Genomic DNA, 23,728 nt, shown 5'->3' on the forward strand with positions numbered 1-23,728 from the left:
TGCTAAGTCGCTTCAGTCACGTCCGACTCTGTGCGACCCCATAGACAGCAGCCCGCCAGGCTCCCCTGTCCCTGGGATTCTCCAGGCAAGAACTCTGGAGTGGGTTGCCATTTCCTTCTCCAGTGCATGAAAGTGAAAAGTGAAAGTGAAGTTGCTCAGTCGTCTGACTCTTCATGACCCCATGGACGGCAGCCCACCAGGCTCCTCCATCCATGGGATTTTCCAGGCAAGAGTACTGGAGTGGGGTGCCATCCCACAGATAGGGGCCACTTATACAGTCACTTATTTTCTCACAGTTCTGCAGGCTGAAAGCCCACGGTTTTGGCAGGTTTGGTTTCTCTTGAGGCCTCTCCCTGGCTTGCAGTTGGCCACCTTCTCACGGTGTCTTTAAATGGTCTTTGCTCTGTGTGCTTCCGTCCATGTTCTTCCTCTTATAAGGACTCCAGTCATATTGGATTAAGGTCCCACCCTGATGACTTCATTTAACCTTAGTTACTTCTTTAAACTCTCCAAATCCTATCCTTCTCCAGGGAATCTTCCCAGCCCGGGGATCAAACTCATGTCCCATGCATTGCAGGTGGATTCTTTACCGCTGAGCCACCAGGGAAGCCCCATTGAGGCTTAAGACTTTCAAAATGTGAATTTGGCATTAGACATGATTCAGTCCTTACCACCACCAATTTCTCACTACGACAACGATCCCCACCTCTGATTCACACATGGAAACAAATTCAATGTGAAGAGAAATAGCAAACTGCATTGGACAGTTAAAACATTTATGTGGGTAACTTAGGAAATCCTTGGCCAATTTTACATTTTCTTTTTCCATGTGCTATAATTACAGAAACCTGATATACATTCTAGTCTTAGATATAACTGCAACAGGAAGCACTCTACTGTAGATCAGGTCACATTACTTAGTGCTAGAGCCCAGCCCCACTGGCAGGGCATCTGATGAATGGTTAGCTGAGGCAGGTCTACCTTGATGCCATTTTCCCTCAAAGGTGTCCAGTGAAGGGGCTGTCCATGTCCCAGGAGTTTAACCTGAAATTGAAAACATACAGATAAATGTCTCCTTATGTGTCTCTGACTTCCTCACTGTATTGGGAAGAAGCAGTTGATACTTCTTAAAGAGCAATGTAGACAGGAGATTCATTGTTTTTACTTTAATTTAGTGGATCACAAGCTGCTTTAATTTATGATCCAAATGCATGTATATATCTCTCTTGCTCCTTTCTTACTCTCAAAAGTGTGCAGGATTTGAGGAAGAATCGTATAGACTGAACAGTGTCAGAGCAGAGCAAACTACTCTTGAACCAATCTGCACAACTAAGGCCTGCCTGGCTCTGACACAGGATGTTCAGGGAAAGGTTCACCTTCCTTATCCAGCCACCCTCCCTCCCCAGATGGCCCAATAATCTCCACTAATCAACAGTACATACATGTGATCTATTATTACTATAACTGTTCTATATCCTTAGTCTTACACAAAATGAATTTAAATAAGTAGTTTTCTATATATTTGTGGTTATTTTGAACCAGAAAACTTTGTTTACCATGTAGAATAATACAAAAACAAAACCCGTGGACTTTCAAATAACAGTATTAATGGTGGCCAAAGCTTCCCTGGTGGCTCAGCAGTAAAGAATGTGCCTGCAATGCAGGAGAAGCTGGTTTGATCTCTGGGTTGGAAAGATCCCCTGGAGAAGGAAATGGCAACCCACTCCAGTATTTTGCCTGGAAAGTCCCAAGAACAGAGGAGCCTGGTGGGCTACAGTCTGTGGGGTTGCAAAAGAGACGGACATGACTGAGCGACTAAACAACAAAGAGAACGTAGATAAAATAAAAAGGTAATGTTATGCCCAGGCCTCTAAGCTGCAGTTAAACAAAAGATTTGAAAAAAAAATTAGTAAACAGATTTGAACTCTTTATCTCCTTTTCTGCCAGATCAGCCACAAGTGTTAGAAATGAAACATGGGAAAATGGTTTAAGGAGAAAAATTTGGACAATTTGCCTCCCAGAAAATTTTTATTTTGTTAAAAATAAGTTATAAAATATGTTAAAATGAACTCATTGCCAGAGCTGATGGCCACAACTGTTAGATTAACCTTTTGTTATTGTTTAGTCTCTCAGTCCTGTCTGACTCTTTGCAACCTCATGGATTGTAGCCCACCAGGCTGCTCTGTCCATGGAATTTCCTAGGCAAAAATACTGGAGTGTGTTGCCTTTTCCTCCTCCAAAGGATATTCCCAACCTAGGAGTCAAACCCTCAGTTAAACCCGCATCTCTTGCATGGCAGGCAAATTCTTTACTGCTGAGCCAGCAGGGAAGGTTAACCTTTAACCTCCAAATGTTTTAAGAACTTAAAATAGTGGCCATGACATCTTACATTTATCAGATGTGTTCTGGAGTGAGATGTCAGGGGAAGAATCTGAACTCCAGTCTTATGAAAAGAGTCATTTTTGGATGCATGCAGTGAACCTGAGCAACATAGCATGACTGGAGAAGATCTTTTAATTGATAAGCATGGAGATGATGTAACTGTTTTATAGGCTTGGTTTTCTGGGGAATGAAACAAAATTTTCAACAGTTTTTGCCAAACATTGCCATTGATAAAGCTCGTTTTAAAATTACTGTCATGAGATGTAAATGGAATACATATAAGGCTCACCTTGAAGTTAAAAGTTAATGTCTTCCTCAGGGTGTTCTAGTCAGCAATTTAAAGGAACAATAAAGACAAAATTCCCTCTTACCTCTGTTGCCCCCAGAGTAGCTTTGGGCTGACCAAGAAAGAGCTGTCCTGATATGGGCCATTTGAGAAACATGGCATAGACCAACTTATCTTTAGGTTTGGATGTGTACCTGGTTAAGAAAAAAAAATGCATAGTAATATTTCTCATTATTTATGGGTCAGGTTCAGAATTATCTTCCAGATATACCTCCATTTAGTAAATATTTACCAATGTTTTCTTTAATCGAGGGGAGAAAAAAAAGCCCAATGGTAGCAATAAAAAGCACCCTAAAGGATTCTGACCCCAATCCCGGTGTAGTGTGTGGTGTGGGGGAGAAGTTCCCACATCACCAGGCAGTTCTCAGGCACCAGCTGGGCGTCCTACAGTTCAACTCCATTCTGACACCATCTACCCAGAGGCAGTGTCAGATTCCAAAAGGTCAGGGTTTATTCCTACCACCAGTCACGTGTCCAGATTGTCATGTGGGGTTCTGACCCACAGGCTATAGATTGGAGGTTCCTACAACCCCCTCCTTGAGTACAGCTAATTTGCTAGAGCAGCTCTCAGAATTCTACTTCCTGGATTACAGGTCTATTATAAAAGGATGTATCTCAGGAACAGCCAGATGGAAAAGACGCACAGGACAAGGTATGTGTAGGGGCAGGGGGCTTCCACACGCTCCCTAGGGGCCCTGCTCTCCCGGCACCGCCACCAATCCAGAAGCTCTCTGAACCCCATTCTTTTGGTTTTTTATGGTGGCCTCATTAATCACTATTGATTAAATCACTGGCCATGATGACTGTTTCAACCTCCAGTCTCTCTAAACAGCCGTTTGGAAGCTGAAGTGAACTGAAATACAAGAGGAGGGAGTTAGACAGTGGGATGATTCAGACTGAGATCATGAAAGGAGTACAAATATTGGAAATGCAAGGTCTAAGGTACGACCAAAAGAAGGGGACAGGATTCCTGGAAAGAAGGAAGTACAAGAACTGCATGCCTGCTAAGTCGCTTCAGTCGTGTCCAACTCTGTGCAACCCTATGGACTGTAGCTTGCCAGTCTCCTCTGTCCATGGGATGGTCCAAGCAAGAAAAGAATACTGGATGGGTTGCCATACCCTCCCCTAGGGGATCTTCCCAACCCAGGGATCAAACCTGCATCTCTTAAGTCTCCTGCATGGCAGGTGGGTTCTTTACCACTAGCATCACTCGAGAAGCCCAAGAACTGAGGGGCCAGCAAATTAGAAGAGCTGTGAATATACACAATCAGAATTATATGAAGAGTAGTTCTGGCAGCCCACTCCAGTATTCTTGCTTGGACCATCCCATGGACAGAGGAGCCTGGTGGGCTAAGTCCATGGGGTTGCAAACAGTCAGACACAACTGAGCGACTAACTAAGTTCTGGGGACAGCAACAGTGAGCCAGGGCTTAAACTCTCAAAGGATTTCAAAGATGGCCCTGGGAGTCTAGATAGCCATCTAAAGATGCAGCAAGGAGGGGAAACACACACGAACCTGCGGGGAGAGAGCTCCACTGATGAGGCAGGGAGGGTGGCCACCTGGGCTCAGTGTAGTGGAGCCAGGCAACAGCCTTATAGGGATTGCTAAGTAGTCTGACTTTTATCTTTACTTACTGAAAGAGAACTTAATGGAATAATGCTTAATAATTGTCAAGTCCCAGATCAGACACCCTCCTAGTCAAATATAAACACAGAAGCAAATTCTAAAACCAAATTTAAAACTAGCTTCTGTAAAATGAAAGATGGGTTCTGAGTTCTCATTATGGCTTCTGCCAGATCCAATATTCTAAAATTCTACAGTTAGGTGCTTCTGTGTAGACTGCCTTACTTTATTTTCTTCAGTGAATTGACAATTGAAGTCATAAGTTCAAAGAAGAGTATTTAGTCCAGTCTTTCGGTGTACGCTTGATCAGCCTGTACTCGCTTTGGTGGTGACACGGGTGAACTTCAGAGCTTCACTAATACTGTGCTGTGCCTAGGTGCTCAGTCATGTGACCCCACAGACTGCAGCCCGCCAGGCTCCTCTGTCCATGGGATTCTCCAGGCAAGAATACTGGAGTAGGTTGCCGAGCCCTCCTCCAGGGCATCTTCCCAACCCAGGGATCAAACTCAGGTCTCCTGAATTGCAGGGGAATTCTTTAGTCTGAGCCACCAGGGAGAACTACTCTTATTTGCATATGTTAAAATCCTACATCAGAAACCACGATATGCTTTTTATAGGAGATACTAGTTAAAATTTAGCCAGTTGAGATAATTAATTTTAAAGAAAGTTCAGGTTTAGATTTATTAGAATATATTTTTCCTGCCCTATGGCACTTCCTGCTAATTTGATGAGATGTAACACCTGCAAAAGTTAGAATTTACCTAACTAAACCAAAAGTCTCTTTTGGATTAACCACTCAGCACTTTTTTTTTTTTCATTTTTCTGAATGACCTACAATTTTTGTAAGAAGCTTTATTTCTCCCTAAAATTTATCCACTGTTAGAAGGAATCTAGTGATTATTTCAGTTCAACTTGATAAATAATTAAGTGTTTAAAATATGCTGATTTTAAGTAAATAAAATATTCTGTATAGGTGGGCATTCATCCAATTTCCTCTTTATTATACTGTTCTCTTTATCTCTGAGAAATGTTAAATACCTTCTTCTATCAAATAATACTTACCATACGTCTGGGGTGACAGTGTCATTCTGGGATCTCCAAGCATTGGTTTCATAGATGGCGTCTCCATTGACTTTTAGCCAGATTCCCATTTGCCTCAATCGCTCCTTAAAAATTGCAGAAATGGTGCCATCTTGTGTGGGTCCAATATTCATCAACAGATTTCCTCCACATGAAACTGTCTGTACAAGTTGCTTAAAAATTAAGAATAAATATAGTTCTTAGAGGAAGAAAACAATTCCATCATTAATCACTATCTAAGAGAACACACATAGAAAAAAAAAAAAAGTCATGTCCTGTATTTACGGGCCATTGAGTCATACAGTTTAGAAAACATAATTCTCACACGTGTACACTATTACAAATATTACTATAATGGTCACCAGACATTTTACTGTACCTTCACCAACTCTTCAATTGTGAGATAGTCAGAGATTTCAGCATTCCTCCTGTAGCCCCAGGAAAACTTGTCTATTGTCATGCAGTTTTCCCATTTATGTGGCAAAAGATGTCCTGGGTTATAACGATCACTACATGTATAGTAGCCACCATGCTTACAAATGCTACCAGCTCCCCAACGGTCATTGGTGACCACGGTGTCCCGAACTGGGCTGAAATGAAAAGGATGATAAAAAAAATTTACACAAAAGCAATGTCACTGAAAAGAGTGACACTGAACGTGACTGAAATCCACTCTTAGAAAATAACCATAGTTGAATATAATACAAACCCCATGATTTTGAAGTAAACTAGACCTGAGGAAGTTGTAGTCCTGGCCTGTTACTTGCTAAGCTCCTTGTCCTAGAGCAAATTACCTAACTCCTCTGAATAATCCATTTCTCCATCTGTTATTAGAACAGAACTTGGGCTTCCCTGGTGGTTCAGACAGTAAGGAATCCTTCTGCCACCGCAGGAGACACAGGTTCAATCCCTGGGTTGGGAAGATCCCCTGGAAGAGGGAAAGGCTACCCACTCCAGTATTCTTGCCTGGAGAACCCCATGGACAGAGGAGCCTGGAGGGCTACAGTCCATGGGGTCGCAAGGAGTCAGACACGACTGAGCAACTGACATCTATGTAAGACACCTATGTGTGCCCAGCACACACAGCACTTAAAAGAGTTTTACTATTATGTAAACATTCTCCCCTGGTCTCTTCCTCTTATAATTGTGCCTAATATTGAAGATCTCAGCAAAGTTGACTGTTATGGATGGAATTCACTGTGGCATAAAATATTCCCTCAACAGTATTCATCATAGCAGGTGGTACCTCCTGCACTTCTCCATTTAGAGGGGATCGTTTTGGTTCACAAACTGAAGCGGAGGACTCCCAGTATTTCCTTTTGGAAAGGAGTACCTAGAGAAACTGTGGTTATGTACCAAGACAGAGGATTTCTCTGTGCGTCCTCTGTGGACCCAGAGAACACTGGCAGGGCTCTCCCTAACTTCACAGCACAATACCAAGTACTTTTGAGATACAGATATCAATTTGGTCCACATAGTGTGAGCCTTATAGAGGAGCTTAGTCAGAACTCCCTGTTCTAATGGGGCAGCCTGGAACATGCTAGAAAACAAAAGGAAAGAACAGGAAGAAGTGAAATGCTGACGATGAAGGAAAAGAGACAGACAGGGTGACATCCAAGCAGCAAAGATTATCAAAGGTAAGAGGATGCGAAGAAGCAATTAGAGGAACTGAAAAGCACAGCATGAGAAACAGTGATGGATAAACAGCATTGGCCCAGAGAGGTGATGAAAACGGGGACCTACAAAATTAGTCTTCAGAGTGCTTGATGCTGTAATTTTTTTTTAGTCTCAATTCAAAATCAGACTGTTGAGCTATATTTGACTCCTGGTTTGTAACTCTTAGGGTTTCCCAGGTGGCTCAGTGGTAAAGAATCCCCTTGCCAGTGCAGTGACATGGGTTCGACTCCTGGATCAGGAAGATCCCCTAGAGAAGGAAATGGCAACCCACTCCAGTATTCTTGCTAACTAATTCTTGTTAAGAATATTCCAGTGTTCTTGTAACTTGATATTTTGAGTTAATATTGATATATCTAATATGCATTATTTACAATGATTTTCTCCCCATGTCACAAACAAGCCTGAAAGGGAATATTTCAAGAAGCAAGAACTAATGTTATACAGGTATTAGGAATGTCACGACAGCAGTCTAGTAGCACACACACCTCTCATTGTACAGCCAGGCCAGGAAGTCTAAGCTTTTCCAGTAGGTATCTGGGGCCCCTCCATCGCCATCTGACCACAGCACCTCCGGCTGATACTTGTTCACTAACTCGTAGAGCTCGGGCAGCATCTTAGACACTGGATATTGTCGTTTCTGGAACAAGCTGGATTCATCCTCAAGGAAGAGCGGATGAAACCACTCAAAAAGGGAGTAGTAGAGCCCGAAGCGCAGGTCAGTCCTGTTCCTAACCGCACCTGCAAGTTCCTTGACGATGTCCCTCTTCGGCCCCATGTCTACTGCGTTCCAGTTCCACGAGTACTCTGAGCCCCACAAGGTGAAGCCTGAAACATTATATTAAAAGCCTCTGTAAGCATATCAACTGTTCTAGTAAATGTGCGCCTATACCAACACCAAGTTATAAAGGCAGTACACGTGACATATAAATTACTGTTTCTACAAACATCTGTTTTATGACCATTTTTTTTCCTTAGTATATATTTTGCTTTCATGCGAGAAACAAATGAGAATTTTAAAAATATTTTTATTTATTTATTTGGCTACACAGGGCCTTAGTTGCGGCATGCAGGAATCCTTAGTGGCAGCATGCAAGCTCTTAGTTATGGCATGTGGGCTGTAGTTCCCTGACCAGGGATCAAACCTGGTCCCCATGCATTGGGAGCACTGAGTGTTAGCCACCAGGGAGGTCCCTAACAAATGAGAATTTAAACAAAGTAGAACCAAGATTTTTTTAAGTACTTCTCACGGTACCGCATTGTTGTTCAGTGGCTAAGTCGTGTCCAGCTCTTTGTGATCCCTATGGACTACCAAACGAGAAGCTGCATTATCTCTCGAAGTTTGCTCAAATTTGTGTCCATTAAATCAATGATGTTATCTAGCCATCTCATCCTCTGTCATCCCTTTCTCCTTTTGCTTTCAATCTTTTCCAGCGTCACAGTCTTTTCCAATGAGTCAGCTCTTCACATCAGGTGGTCAGAATACTGGAGCTTCAGCATCAGTCCTTCCAATGAATATTCAGGACTAATTTCCTTTAGGATTGATTGGTTTGATCTCCTTGCAGTTCAAGGAACTCTCAAGAGTCTTCTCCAGCACAACAATTTGAAAGCATCAATTCTTCAGTGCTCAGTCTTCTTTATGGTCCAACTCTTACATCCATACATGACTACTGGAAAAACCATAGCTTTTGGAGTGGGTTGCCAGTGATTTTGGAGAAAATCAGGTCTGTATAGTCTGATCTTTCTCCGGTATTCTCCCTCTTAGATGATAAGCTCCTGGAGGGACAGTGTGATGTCTGCAGTGTTCCCGGTTATATCCTCAGCCAATGGCTAGCACAAGGTCTAGTACAAAATCACAGTCAACATTAGCAGATCATAGCTGAGATGGGAACATCTTCCACATCCACCATTGTAAACAATGACTGTGACTACTTACAGGGAAGAACCATAGATGCACTCCTGCATGATTCCTGTCTTCCAAATCAAAGAGTATATTCCCTGAGCTTAGAATTATTTTATTATAGAATGGTTCATAGAACACTGATAATCCATGTTCAGTAGTAAATCTCCTTGACCCTCATTATTCATTTAACCCAGCAGGGGTAAGGTACTCTTCCCCAGTAGTGCTATACTTGAAATGTACCCACCATCTGTAATCTCAGTTCAGTTTGGTTCAGTTCAGTCGCTCAGCCGTGTCCGACTCTGCGACCCCATGAATTGCAGCACGCCAGGCCTCCCTGTCCGTCACCAACTCCCAGAGTTCACTTAGACTTGCATCCATCAAGTCAATGATGCCATCCAGCCATCTCATCCTCGGTCGTCCCCTTCTCCTCCTGCTCCCAATCCCTCCCAGCATCAAAGTCTTCTCCAATGAGTCAACTCTTCGCATGAGGTGGCCAAAGTACTGGAGTTTCAGCTTTAGCATCATTCCTTCCAAAGAAATCCCCAGGTTGATCTCCTTTAGAATGGACTGGTTGGATCTCATCCTACTCTAAAATCATAAGCTTGGATGTTGTGCTTTAAATTACCTAAAAGTGAATTATCTACCAACTAAATGGATAAGAAGAATACAATTATATAAGTACTTTGAAATAATTCATATTTTAAAAGGAATTTGCGTTCAGATTGCTGGCTTGTCTATATAAAAACCATAGAAGCACTATATAAATGGAATACTTAAGGAATAATATAAAAGCCTCAAAATCTTTAGTTAGGATCTAGGAACATGAATACATTATTACTGTCCTACTAAAATCTAAAGCAATGTTTGTGAACCAACATACGTAAGGTGTTTGGTGTAGTACTTTACTTTTATAAATCAGGACAAGTCTAAGGCAGAAAGTGAAGAAGAACTAAAGAGCCTCTTGATGAATGTGAAAGAGGAGAGTGAAAACACTGTCTTAAACCTCAACATTCAGAAAACTAAGATCATGGCATCTGGTCCCATCACTTCATGGCAAATAGGTGGGGAAACAGTGGAAACAGTGGCTGACTTTATTTTTCTGGGCTCCAAAATCACTGCAGATGGTGACTGCAGCCATGAAATTAAAAGACAGTTACTCCTTGGAAGGAAAGTCATGACCAACCTAGACAGCATATTAAAAAGCAGAGACATTACTTTGCCAACAAAGGTCCATCTAGTTAGGGGTATGGTTTTTCCAGTGGTCATGTATGGATGTGAGAGTTGGACTATAAAGAAAGCTAAGTGCCGAAGAATTGATGCTTTTGAACAGTGGTGTTAGAGAAGACTCGAGAGTCCCTTGGACTGCAAGGAGATCCAACCAGTCCATCCTAAAGGAGATCAGTCCTGGGTGTTCATTGGAAGGACTGATGTTGAAGCTGAAATTCCAATACTTTGGCCACCTGATGCGAAGAGCTGACTCATTTGAAAAGACCCTGATGCTGGGAAAGATTGATGGCAGGAGGAGAAGGGGACGACAGAGGATAAGATGGTTGGATGGCATCACCAACTCGATGGATGGGTTTGGGTGAACTCCGGGAGCTGGTGATGGACAGGGAGGCCTGGCGTGCTGCAGTTCATGGGGTCGCAAAGAGTCAGACACGACTGAGCGACTGAATTGAATTGAACTGAAGATGGACACACTCTTTGGATTCATTTTGAAGAAACTTTTAAAAGAGCTCACACTGGTTCTAAAGATGTTGTAGTAAGCTTCAAAGCACTGTCGGTGATATTTAAAGTCTTATTCCATATGTCTCAACTTGGCAGGCCCTAATGTCTGGTGGTGCTAAAACCACTTTGGGTCTTGGGTTCAGTAGCACCACCAGAAGCTCACACAGTGGTCTTCCAGCCTAACTGGGCTCAGCAGGGTCTTCTATAGGCATGAAAACCTCCAACAATATGGTTCTAGAAAGTGTATAAATGTGGGCTACATCATTTTCCTCACAGCGTGGTTAAGAGTTGTTTTGCTGTGTTTTTAAATAAGCTAAGTAATACTTTCTACCATATAGCCTAGAGAAGTTCTAGGCGTCAGGAAATCAAGATGTCCTAAGTATCCATCTCAGCCTGAGAAACACCTGCAGGAAAAAAATCATTAAGCCACTGGACTGTGGCCGAAAGGAAAAATATCCTGATTCCTTATTTTGGGTTTTCATTCTTTCCTCGTAATCCCCCATGCAACACTGCAGAAAATAATGAGACAAAATTTTTTATTCCAATGCAAACAAATTATCCAGTTATTTATTTATCTTTGATTGCACTGGGTCTTTGTTGCTATGTACAGGCCTTTCTCTAGTTGTGGCTGGTAGGGGCTGCCCTCTAGTCGTGGTGCTCAGGCTTCTCATTGAGGTGACTTCTCCTGTTGTGGAGCTTGGGCTCTAGGGCACATGGGCTTCAGGAGTTGCAGCTTGAGGGCTCTAAATTCTGGCTTAGTTGCCCCGAGGCCTGTGGGACCTTCCCCGACCAAGGATTGAACCTGCATCCCCTGCATTGGCAGACAGATTCTTAACCACTGAACCATTGGAGAGGTCCAGATTATCTAATTATTAACATGCTGTTGGAGGAATAATAACGTGCTGATGTTTCCTTGATCTTGTAGATATGGGAATGGTAATGGGTAGATTCTATCCTATTAATGTAAGATCACTTTAATGTTCATTTTATGTGTCAACTTGCCTGGGCCACAGGGTGCCCAGATATTTGGTTAAACATCATTCAGGATATGTTCCTGAAGGTGTTTCTACAGGAAATTAACATATGAATAGTTAGACGGAGTAAAGCAGATTACCCACCCGAAGTGGTGGGCCTCATCCAATCCATTGAAGGCCTAAATAGAATAAAAGGCTGATTAAGAAAGAATTCTTCAGACTTTCCTGGTGGTCCAGTGGTTAAGACTCCCCACTTCCACTGCAGGGGCATGGGTTCAATCCCTGGTCAGGGAACTAAGGTCCTGTATGCCAGGCATTGTAGCCAAAAAGAAAAAGAAAAAGCAGCAAAGTTTAAGGAGTGGTGTTTTTTGTTTTTTAATTAAAAAAAAAAATGTTTTCTCTGTATGTCTTTGAGCTGAGACATTAGTCTTTAAGTTAGATTTGGACAGGTACTTATATTATCCACTCTCCTGTTCCTGAAGCCTTTGGGCTCAGACTGGAACTATATAACTGGCTGTCTTGGGTCTGGACTTCTCAGCCTCCATAGTTGCATGAGCCAGTTTCTTATGATAAATCTATACATATTATACTTCCTGTTAGCTCTATTTCTCTGGAGAACCCTAATTCAACCACTCGGTTTCTTTTTAGATATTCTTCCACCATCTCTCATATTTCTGGGCGTCATTACAGCCTTGCAATCCTGTTCCTTTCAGGTAGCCTGTGTCATTTTCATCAATAGCAAACTTTCCTCAAGTGGGTCATATAAGAGTTGGCCAAAAGCACCACCTTGTATGTTGGTCATAATGTAAGACAATAGCAAATAATCCCCAGAGTACCTTCCCAGAATGCATCACAGAGGTGAGAAGAAAATGGAAAGAATGCAGTTCAGTTGTAAACTTTGACCTGCAAACCACATACCCCTTCAAATGACTTTAATAAAATCTTGCGTTACTTGGAAATTGTTAAATATGCACATAATAAAATGCGATCAGTTTCCATTTTTTTCTATATGTGGAGGGTATGATCTTTCTGCATACTTAATGCTCCTTTTTTTTCTTTTTCTTAATGCTTCTTAATTGGGTGAAACATGTGATCTCTTAAATTACAAGCAAATGTCAGTAGCCACTTAGGACTGCTCCTAAGAGAAAACTGTTTTCATGCGGATGACCTTGCTTTAGTTTCTTCTTCCAAAAGAACTACTTCACATTTATAACCACTGTCAGTGTCTGCAGATGCTGTTCTTACTTACCTTCATGATGTTTGGAAGTTAAGACAACGTATTTGGCACCAGAAGCCTGTAAAATATCTGCCCACTGGTTCGCATCAAAAAATTTTGCTGTAAATAGTGGCCCAAAATCTTCATATGTGAAATCAGGAGGGTAATTATTTTTCATAAAGTCCACATAAGCTGGTATCTTTTCCTGTTGCCAGTACCACCTAAGGGGATGAAGGAAACAGCATATAAGTAGCATTCACATAAACACTTGAAATATAGGTATCCCTCAGGATTCGCAGAGAATGAGTCCCATGTTTCTCAGCAGATACCAAAATCTGTGAGCACTCAAGTCCCTTACATAAAATGGCATACTACAGCCTGCCCTCCATATCTGCAGTTTGGGCACCTGCAGATTCAAGCAAACATAGATGAAAATTTCTGTCTGAGGTTGGTTAAATCCAGAGATGCAAATCCCTTGAATATAGAGGGCCAATTATGTATTTATTGAAAAATATACACATAAAAGAAGACCAAACTTGTGCTATTCAGGGGTCAACCATAACTCCCTTTACTAAAATTCTCCCTTATTCAGATGTTACTAAGATTCCCTTCCTAATTTCCCCATTTAGTCTGACTTCACTTAAGGAAAGCTTACATGAACTTCCGTAGTCTTCCATCTATCCCTCTGTGAACTCTACTCAGCTTATCCACCAGAGCAGTCTAAACAAACAAGTCACCCATTTGCTCTTAATTCTTCACTTTTAGATTGCAACATGGAGTATACATAATTAGTCCTTTGTAACACAAATGATGAAGTCTTCAAAAGAAGACAAAGTGCATAAAATATAACATAAATGTATTATATTCACTAGCAGGGAACAAGTGGGGAGGAAATGACAGTAAAATTAAGAAAATGCTGTTATTTTAATAGACTGACTCAGTCTTCAAGGATTACTGGTTATGTGTATTTATTCTGAGCAGTGGGGCCTCAACTGCCTAAGCAGAGCTTCAGAAGGAAAACAACATTAAAAACACAACTTTAAAAAAGAAAACTATTCATTTATTTATTTTGCTGCCCCGGATGTTAGTCACAGCATGCAGGATCTTTAGTTGTGGCATGCGAACTCTTATTTGCAGCATATGGGATCTAGTTCCCTGACCAGCGATGGAACCTGGGACCCTACACCGGGAGTGCGGAGTCTTCACCATTGGACCACCAGGGAAATCCTCAAAGCATAATTTTTAGATAAACATTTTATATAAACATGGCAGTAAGCCCATGGTCATGAAATAGATGCAAGTCCCCCCTCTCACCCATCTTTTATTCTTCCTTTCACTACTCCTTTCATAAGAGTGTTTTTACTGGATGCTGCTGCTGCTGCTAAGTTGCTTCAGTTGTTTCCAACTCTGTGCAACCCCATAGACAGAAGCCCACCAGGCTCCCCTGTCGCTGGGATTCTCCAAGCAAGAACGCTGGAGTGGGTTGCCACCTCCTTCTCCAATGCGTGAAAGTGAAAAGTGAAAGGGAAGTCACTAAGTCGTGTCCAACTCCTAGCGACCCCGTGGACTGCAGCCCACCAGGCTCCTCCGTCCATGGGACTCTCCAGGCAAGAGTACTGGAGTGGGGTGCCATTGCCTTCTCCGTCTACTGGATGAACAAATTCATAATCAGCACTCCAAAGATGGCCAGGAGGTTCTTTCTGCTGGGAAGGCTTTGCTGAAGGACATACTGTGTCACAAGCACTCTTCTTTACCTGCCCGAGAGTCAGATACATACTTTCCCAGCTTCCATCACAGCTCCCACATGGACACCTGATCCATGCTGGCCAATGGAACTGGAGGGGAAGCCAGCTTGGGAGATTCTGGGAATGGTCTCCTCTCCGGTAGAAAGAGATACAATCTGCCTTTGGACAAGGCTGTGTGACGTGATGCCTGGCCACCATCATGTCACCATGACAGGACAAGTCAACAGGCTGAGGATGACAGAGAGCCCAGGACTTTGATTTCATCATTGAGCCAAGTACTTCTGAATTTCTTATTATGTATAGTAATAAGCTCCTATTATTATACCTTTTATTTGAGTTTTCTGTACCTTCAATTGAAAGGATCTTAATTGATCCATGATGCATTTTTATCTTTTAAATGGAACTGCAAAAGAGAAACTGGGAGAGTCAGAAAGTTAAAAGATAAGAGATTTCTATTTTTTTCCTAGCACATCTAATTTGAACCTGCATTCTCTATTATAGTCTAGAGTCACTTCTCAAATTGCATGAGAAGAGAAGATGAGAAGAAGCACTTACAGTAAACAGCCCACCATTTATATTTGTTTTTGAGCTGCCATTAAGGATAGTCAAATATACTCATCTCTGCTGCTGACTGCCCCAGGTCAAATCAAGTGAGATCAGAGATTTAGAGGAGATAAAAAGGGAAACTATAGATAATTAAGAATCTTATACAGGGTTATTGCACTTCCAGACCATCAAAAATATACTCTGTTTTATAAGAGAATTATCTTTATTGTTCCAGGTCAAAACAAACAACTTTGTGTTCATTTGTAGAAAACGAGAAGTTAACCATTACAAAGAATAAGATGACTCAAAACTAATTGTTTTGTGCAGAGCACTAGTTTCAACTAACAAACATCAAATCCTCTCCTAGCATCAAATGTATCTTTACCTAATCTTTCCAGTTGAACAAAGGTGCTAGTAGTTAACAAAATCTGCTTGCCAATGCAGGAGGCATAAGAGACATGGGTTCAATCCCTGGGTTGGGAAGATCCCCTAGAGGAGGGCATGGCAACCCCCTCCAGTATTCTTGCCTGGAGAATCCCATGAAAACAGAGGAGCCTGGTGGGCTACAGTCCATGGGGTCACAAAGAGTCAGACAAGACGGAGCAACTGAGCACACACAATATAAGATGAAGAAATCTGTTAATTTATGTACCTTGCTGTCAGGGGATGTTTAACAGTAGGATTCATGTGTTCTGTTTCCTGCCTCTCATGAGCCCTCTGTTCCTTATCAGTTCCTGATAACAGGAATGAGCGGAGCGGCATGCTGCTCCCAGGACTGAGGTCATGAGATGGAATGCATGCATAGGGTTTCCTTCATTAGCTTTTCCATATGGTAAAAGTGATTATTTATGACTCTCTTTCTTTGATACGGATTGTCTTCTGGTTTTATGACCTCTATTACTCCTTGTTTCCTTGGTAATTTGTAAAGTCTGGTCTTTTGATCTTTATCTGAAGAAGTTACCTTGTAAAACAGTATATATACTCACACAGAGTTCAATAAAGCACCCTTGTTCCACCGGAGACTTGGGTCCCCGTGTCCTTCTCTCTCTCTCTCTCTATCTCTTTCTCTTATCTCTCTTTCTGGCTGATTCTCTGGAACATGGAAGCCTGCTGAGCTCACTTTCCTGCCTGGGCTTTCAAGACCTCTTTCAGAGGACGCCCTGTGCCTACGTGAGTGGTACAAGCCCTGTCCTAGGGCTTTACTGGCTCTCTGCATAACCCAGGGAATATTAGCCTCTTTCCTTCTTTCACTTTCTTATCATCGACTCCAGACCACCAGGTTCTGGTCCATTAAAGGACCGCAACACCTTGCTAATCGAAACATTTCAGAAGTAAATTCAAAATGCCTCACAGTACAAAACTTGCAAAGAAAGAGTTATAATATCCTGAAGCAAATATATTTGGTAATACAGGTTATGGAAAGAAAGAGTCCCATATTTTACAAGTTGATTTCAAAAGAGTATATGAATAATACTCCATAGCTTATGCATTTCTTTTACATCAATTGGCGTAAGTGAATAAGAAAAGTTACTGGTTGCAGAAAGTCAATGTCTTTACAGAAAGTGGTACAATGTTTATAGTGTAAATGTTTATAGCGTAATACAATATATAATTTATACTCTGTATTGTATCAGCCAACTAAAAATTGTCACTTGCCATCTGATTCTATAAGAATGAAGTCCTTAGCCACTGTAGTTGCTGACTTTCAATACACCCTGAAAGGACAGGGTGGAGATTAGGAAAAACTGCCAGAACAGCCTTTCAGATAGTCAGATATTTGCAGAAGATTTTATGAGCCCAATTTCTTGCATGTTTCTCATAGCGAGAAAAGCACTAAAATCATTAAGGGAGATGTTCATTCCTGGTGACGAGCAGTGACCTTCTTGTAACTAGCAGTAACCTTCTATCAGAATGTGTGCTGATTGCATATATCCCCTTTCACCAAAAAACGACATATATACTGATCTCCGGCTTCCCTGGTAGCTCAGTGGTAAGGAAACTTCCTGCAATGCAGGAGATGTGGGTTTGACCCCTGGATTGGGAAGATCCCCTAGAGAAGGAAATGGCAACCCATTCTAGTATTCTTGCCTGGGAAATCCCATGGATAGAGGATTTGGGGTCACAAATGTAGGCTACATTCCAAGGGATCACAAAGAGTAGGACACAACTTAGCAACTCAACAAAACACTGACCCCCACCCTTACCTCTTCAGAGCAGTTCCACAGAGCTCTCTAAGAGGCAATCTCCTAGGTTACAGTCCTCATTTTGCCCCAAATAAAACTTAATTCACAACTCTCACACTGGGTCTTTTTTTATAGTTGTCATATTGAATATATATTGTATGAATTAAATTTGTTGTACATTATGTATATAGTATAACGTAGGTTTAAATATTCATTGTTTATTATCTTACTTAGGAACATATTATATGTATATATGTGTATTATGCATACATATATATGTAGTAACACTTCTATCTTGAAGAACTTAACATACCTGAAGTATTTAATCAAGAAAGATGCGAGACACTTAAAGCTGTAAAGGTATGGCTCTCAAGGTAAAATCTAAAGAGCAATTTTTTTGTACACCACTTTTCACATGTTGTTGCTGTTGTTTAATTGCTAAGTTGTGTCCAAATCTTTCTGAGACCCCATGAACTGTAGCACACCAAGCTCCCCTGTCCATGGGATTTTCCAGGCAAGAATACTGGAGTGGGTTGCCATTTCCTTCTCCAGGGGATCTTTCTGACCCAGGGATCAAGCCAGTGTCTCCTGCATTGGCAGGGGGATTCTTTACCACTGAGCCACCAGGCAAGCCCACTTTTCACATTTTGTTCAGTTGCTAAGTTGTGTCCAGCTTTTTCCAACCCCATGGACTGCGGCATGCCAGACTCCCCTGACCTCCACTATCTCCGAGTTTGTTCAAATCCATGTCCATTGAGTCAGTGATGGTATCTAACAATCTCATCCTTTGCTGCCCCCTTTTCCTTTTGCCTTCGCCCTTTCCCAGCATCAGGGTCTTTTCCAGTGAGTCAGCTCCTCACATCAGGTGGCCAAAATACTGGAGCTTCAGCCACAGTCCTTCCAATGAATATTCAGGACTGATTTCCTTTAGGATTGACTGGTTGGATCTCTTGCATCCAGTTCAGTTCAGTCGCTCAGTCGTGTCCGACTCTTTGCGACCCCATGAATCGCAGCACACCAGGCCTCCCTGTCCATCACCAACTCCTGGAGTTCACTCAGACTCACATCCATCGAGTCAGTGATGCCATCCAGCCATCTCATCCTCTGTCATCCCCTTCTCCTCCTGCCCCCAATTCCTCCCAGCATCAGAGTCTTTTCCAATGAGTAAATTCTTTGCATGAGGTGTCCAAAGTACTGGAGTTTCAGCTTTAGCATCATTCCTTCCAAAGATATCCCAGGGCTGATCTCCTTCAGAATGGACTGGTTGGATCTCCTTGCAGTTCAAGGGACTCTCAAGAGTCTTCTCCAACACCACAGTTCAAAAGCATCAATTCTTTGGCGCTCAGCCTTCTTCACAGTCCAACTCTCACATCCATACATGACCACAGGAAAAACCATAGCCTTGACTAGATGGACCTTAGTCAGCAAAGTAATGTCTCTGCTTTTGAATATGCTATCTAGGTTGGTCATAACTTTTCTTCCAAGGAGTAAGCATCTTTTAATTTCATGGCTGCAGTCACCATCTGCAGTGATTTTGGAGCCCCCCAAAATAAAGTCTGACACTGTTTCCACTGTTTCCCCATCTATTTCCTATGAAGTGATGGGACCAGATGCCATGATCTTCCTTTTCTGAATGTTGAGCTTTAAGCCAACTTTTTCACTTTCATCAAGAGGCTTTCTAGCTCCTCTTCACTTTCTGCCATAAGGGTGGTGTCTGCATATCTGAGGTTATTGATATTTCTCCTGGCAATCTTGATTCCAGCTTGTGTTTCTTCCAGTCTAGCATTTCTCATGATGTACTCTGCATAGAAGTTAAATAAGCAGGGTGACAATATACAGTCTTGACGGACTCCTTTTCCTATTTGGAACCAGTCTGTTTTTCCATGTCCAGTTCTAACTGTTGCTTCCTGACCTGCATACAGATTTCTCAAGAGGCAGGTCAGGTGGTCTGCTATGCCCATCTCTTTCAGAATTTTCCACAGTTTATTGTGATCCACACAGTCAACGGTTTTGGCATAATCAATGAAGCAGAAATAGATGATTTTCTGGAACTCTCTTGCTTTTTCCATGATCCAGCGGATGTTGGCAATTTGATCTCTGGTTCCTCTGCCTTTTCTAAAACCAGCTTGAACATCTAAAACCAGCTTGAACATCTAAAATCAGCTTGAACATCTAAAACCAGCTCGAACACGTATTGCTGAAGCCTGGCTTGGAGAATTTTGAGCATTACTTTACTAGCATGTGAGATGAGTACAATTGTGTGGTAGTTTGAGCATTCTTTGGCATTGCCTTTCTTTGGGATTGGGATGAAAACTGACCTTTTCCAGTCCTGTGGTCACTGCTAAGTTTTCCAAATTTGCTGGCATATTGAGTGCAACACTTTCACAGCATCATCTTTCAGGATTTGAAATAGCTCAACTGGAATTCCATCACCTCCACTAGCTTTGTTCGTAGTGATGCTTTCTAAGGCCCACTCGACTTCACATTCCAGGATGTCTGGCTCTAAATGAGTGATCACACCATCGTGATTATCTGGGTCGTCAAGATCTTTTTTGTACAGTTCTTCTGTGTACTTCTTGCCACCTCTTCTTAATATCTTCTGCTTCTGTTAGGTCCATACCATTTCTGCCCTTTATCGAGCCCATCTTTGCATGAAATGTTCCCTTGGTATCTCTAACTTTCTTGAAGAGATCTCTAGTCTTCCCCATTCTGTTATTTTTCTCAAGGGACTCTCAAGAATCTTCTCCAACACCACAGTTCAAAAGCATCAATTCTTCAGCACTCAGCTTTCTTTATGGTCCAACTCTCACATCCATATATAACTACTGGGAAAACCATAGTTTTGACTAGATGGACCTTTGTTGGTAAACTGATATCTCTTGCTTTTTAATATGCTGTCTAGGTTTATCATAGCTTTCCTTCCAAGGAGCAAGCATCTTTTAATTTCAAGGCAGCAGTCACTGTCCACAGTGATTTTGGAGCCCAAGAAAATAAAATCTGTCACTGTTTCCATTTCCCCCCATCTATTTGCCATAATGGGACCAGATGCTATGATCTCAGTTTTTTTAATGTTGAATTTCAACACCTTTTTCACTCTCCTCTTTCACCCTCATCAAGAAGCACTTTAGTTCCTCTTCATTTTCGGCCAGTAGAGGTATCATCTGCGTATCTGAGGTTGATATTTCTCCCAGCAGTCTTAATTCCAGCTTGTGATTCATGCAGTCTAGCATTTCTCATGATGTACTCTGCATATAAGTTAAAAAGCAGGGTGACAACATACAACCTTGTCATACTCCTTTCCCTATTTAAACCAGTCCATTGTTCCATGTCCGGTTCTAACTGTTGTTGCTTCTTGATCTGCATACAGATTTCTCAGGAAGCAGGCAAGGTGGTCTGGTATTCACATCTCTCTAAGAATTTTCCAGTTTGCTGTGATGCACCCAGTCAAAGGCTTTAGCGTAGTCAGTACAGCAGAAGTATATGTTTTTCTGGAATTTCCTTGCTTTCTCTGAGATCCAGTGGATGTTGGCAATTTGATCTCTGGTTCCTCTGCCTTTTCTAAATCCAACCTGTACATCTGCAAGTTCTTGGTTCATGTACTGCTGAAATCTAGCTCGAAGGATTTTGACATAATCTTGCTAGCATGTAAAATGAGCACAGTTGTGCAGTAGTTTGAACACTCTTTGGCGTTGCCCTTCTTTGGGATTGGAATGAAAACTGACATTTTCCAGTCCTGTCGCCACTGCTGAGTTTTTCAAATTTGCTGATTTATTGAGTGCAGCACTTTAACAGCACTATCTTTTATAGGATTAGCTCAGCTGGAATTCCACCACCTCCACTAGCTTTGTTCATAACTTTTCACATAGCAATCTGTTAATAATTGGAGTTTCTTAGGGTTAATATTCTAGAATCTTTTTTTAAAATTTTCCTTGGACTACATGTGGTAACATTTTAAGGTTAAAGAGCCAGTGAATGCCCAAGTGAACAGAAGTCTCACATACCCATGAATTTATGCTTAAACCCTCTTCATGGCAGAACAATTGACAATTGACAAGTAGCAGCAGAACAGCAATGGAGCAAGTCTGCAGTTCGAAGGACAAGGACGGTTTAGGCCCAGAGCTTCCTCCTACGACCCCCACACAAGCCCTACTTTTCTGCTATTTCATTCTGTCGATGGCTGCAGAGTGATAAGAACAACTGAGAAGTACAAATACCAAGCAGCTGAGAAGCCAGAGCCACATCAAGGATCTGACTCTTGAAGTCACACGGAAGCAAAATTTAGCGTTCACCCAGCAACAACCACTTACCCAGTAAATCATAAACGTAACACCCGGAAATGCAAAGCGCGGCTCAAAGAGCAGAAGGTGAAACTGACTAAGAGACTAAACAAACCCGCAAAGGCTGGAGGTCTGGGTCCTGGCTGCAGGCCAGTGGGGTGCAAAGCGGGATTAGAGGAGACTGAGGGAGGCGCGCTCACCAGAACCATTCGCTCCCGAAACTGGGCACGGAGAACACGCCCCAGTGGATAAAGATGCCGAACTTGGCCTTGTCGAACCAGGCGGGCAGCTGGCGGGCGTCCAGGGACTCCCAGGTGGGGTCGAAGGGCGCAGGGCCGCTCGCGGAACCCGGCGGCGGCGGCAGTAGCAGCAGGATCAGCAGCGGGAGCGCCGGCCCGGGCAGCTTCGGGGATCGCATAGCCTCGCAGCCCCCAGTCCTGGACGCTCTCCCGGCCTCCGAAAGCTCGTCCTTCCGCGTCCCGGCAAAGAGCCGCCACGGTCACCTGACCAAGCTGCCTTAGGAAAAAGGCACCCTCCCCGCTGGTATGGGAGTGGCCGCGGTTCGGGCCCTGGAACAGAATGACCCCAGGAGGCCTGCAGCGCCCTCTTGCATAACTAAGGAGGCCAGTATTAGCCCGAAGCCTGCCCTGAGCCTGCTCCTCTCAGCCTCCTAGATTAGCCTCTCGAGGGAGAAGAAACTAGTCTGGTTCAGGGACCCGTGGGAGCGCCTCTCCCCTCAAGCTGCAGGACGCTTCCAAAAACCGCCCCGAGAAGGCACGCTACTGAGCAGCCTGGGTGGAATCGTGGACCTGAAGCCTAATGCGGACTCCGCAGGCGGACCATCCAGCGGGTGGCACGGAAAAACCCAGATCATTCTCAGCCGCTCCCACCCAGCCACCCCGCTCCCACCCACCAAGGTCTAGGGTGTGTTTGTAACTGTGGTTGTCAGCCTTGGAGTCTGTATCAGGTGAAATTCCACAAGTTTCCAATTCAGGTTGGAGCTCCAGAATTTGCATTTCTAACCAAGTTCTACATGATGCTTGTTTTGCTGGTCTGAACACCAAACTTGGAGAACCACTGCAGTTGAAAACAGTGACCTAAGACAGGTGAAACCAGTGAAACGAATGCTTGAGAAATCTGAAGTCAGAAACCTGGAATGATTAACCAAGGTTGAAAGCGCAATTCAGATGGGCTTCAATCCCAGCAAAAGCTCTGTCGACTAAAAAAGACACACAACTCAAGAGTTGCGAGTTAAGTTTTGTTGTTGTTCAGTTGTTCAGTTCAGCTCAGTTCAGTTGCTCAGCTGTGGCCAACTTTTCGCGACCCCATGGACCACAGCATGCCAGGCCTCCCTGTCCATCACCAACTCCCAGAGTCTATTCAAACTCATCTTCATTGAGCCGGTGATGCCATCCAACCATCTCATCCTCTGTCGTCCTCTTCTCCTCCTGCCCTCAATCTTTCCCAGCATCAATGTCTTTTCAAATGAGTCAGCTCTTCACATCAGGTGGCCAAAGTATTGGAGTTTCAGCTTCAACATCAGTCCTTCCAATGAACATTCAGGACTGATCTCCTTTAGGATGGTCTGGTTGGAACTCCTTGCAGTCCAAGGGACTCTCAAGAGTCTTCTCCAATACCACAGTTCAAAAGCATCAATTCTTCAACACTCAGCCTTCTTTATCGTCCACTCTCACATCTGTACATGACTACTGGGAAAACCATAGCTTTGACTAGACGGACCTTTGTTGGCAAAGTAATGTCTCTTCTTTTTAATACACTGTCTAGGTCTGTCATTGCTTTTCTTCCAAAGAGCAAGCATCCTTTAATTTCATGGCTGTAGTTACTGTCCACAGTGATTTTGGAGCCCAAGAAAATAAAGTCTGTCTCTGTTTCCATTGTTTCCCCATCTATTTGCATGAAGTGGTGGGACTGGATGTCATGATCTTCGTTTGTTGAATATTGAGGTTTAAGCCAGTTTTTTCACTCTCCTCTTTCACTTTCACCAGGAGGCTCTTTAGTTCCTCTTTGCTTCCTGCTGTAAGGGTGGTGT

The 23,728-nt window shown here is 42.8% G+C and overlaps 1 protein-coding gene across 1 annotated transcript; it reads right to left on the reverse strand.

Annotated features, from left to right (window-relative positions):
• Positions 1–759: 759 nt before the first annotated feature.
• On the reverse strand, positions 760–22,175 carry FUCA2 (alpha-L-fucosidase 2). The gene is made up of 7 exons (XM_015097452.4): positions 21,879–22,175; positions 12,961–13,148; positions 7,595–7,934; positions 5,812–6,022; positions 5,415–5,605; positions 2,754–2,862; positions 760–1,044 (listed from the first exon to the last, which is right to left on the reverse strand). The coding sequence occupies exons 1-7, from the start codon at positions 22,094–22,096 to the stop codon at positions 904–906; spliced, it is 1,398 nt and encodes a 465-aa protein (XP_014952938.2). The 5' UTR covers positions 22,097–22,175; the 3' UTR covers positions 760–903.
• Between the last annotated feature and the right edge of the window lie 1,553 nt (positions 22,176–23,728).

The sequence above is a fragment of the Ovis aries genome, chromosome 8, assembly GCF_016772045.2.
Source record: "Ovis aries strain OAR_USU_Benz2616 breed Rambouillet chromosome 8, ARS-UI_Ramb_v3.0, whole genome shotgun sequence".
NCBI lineage: Eukaryota > Metazoa > Chordata > Mammalia > Artiodactyla > Bovidae > Ovis > Ovis aries.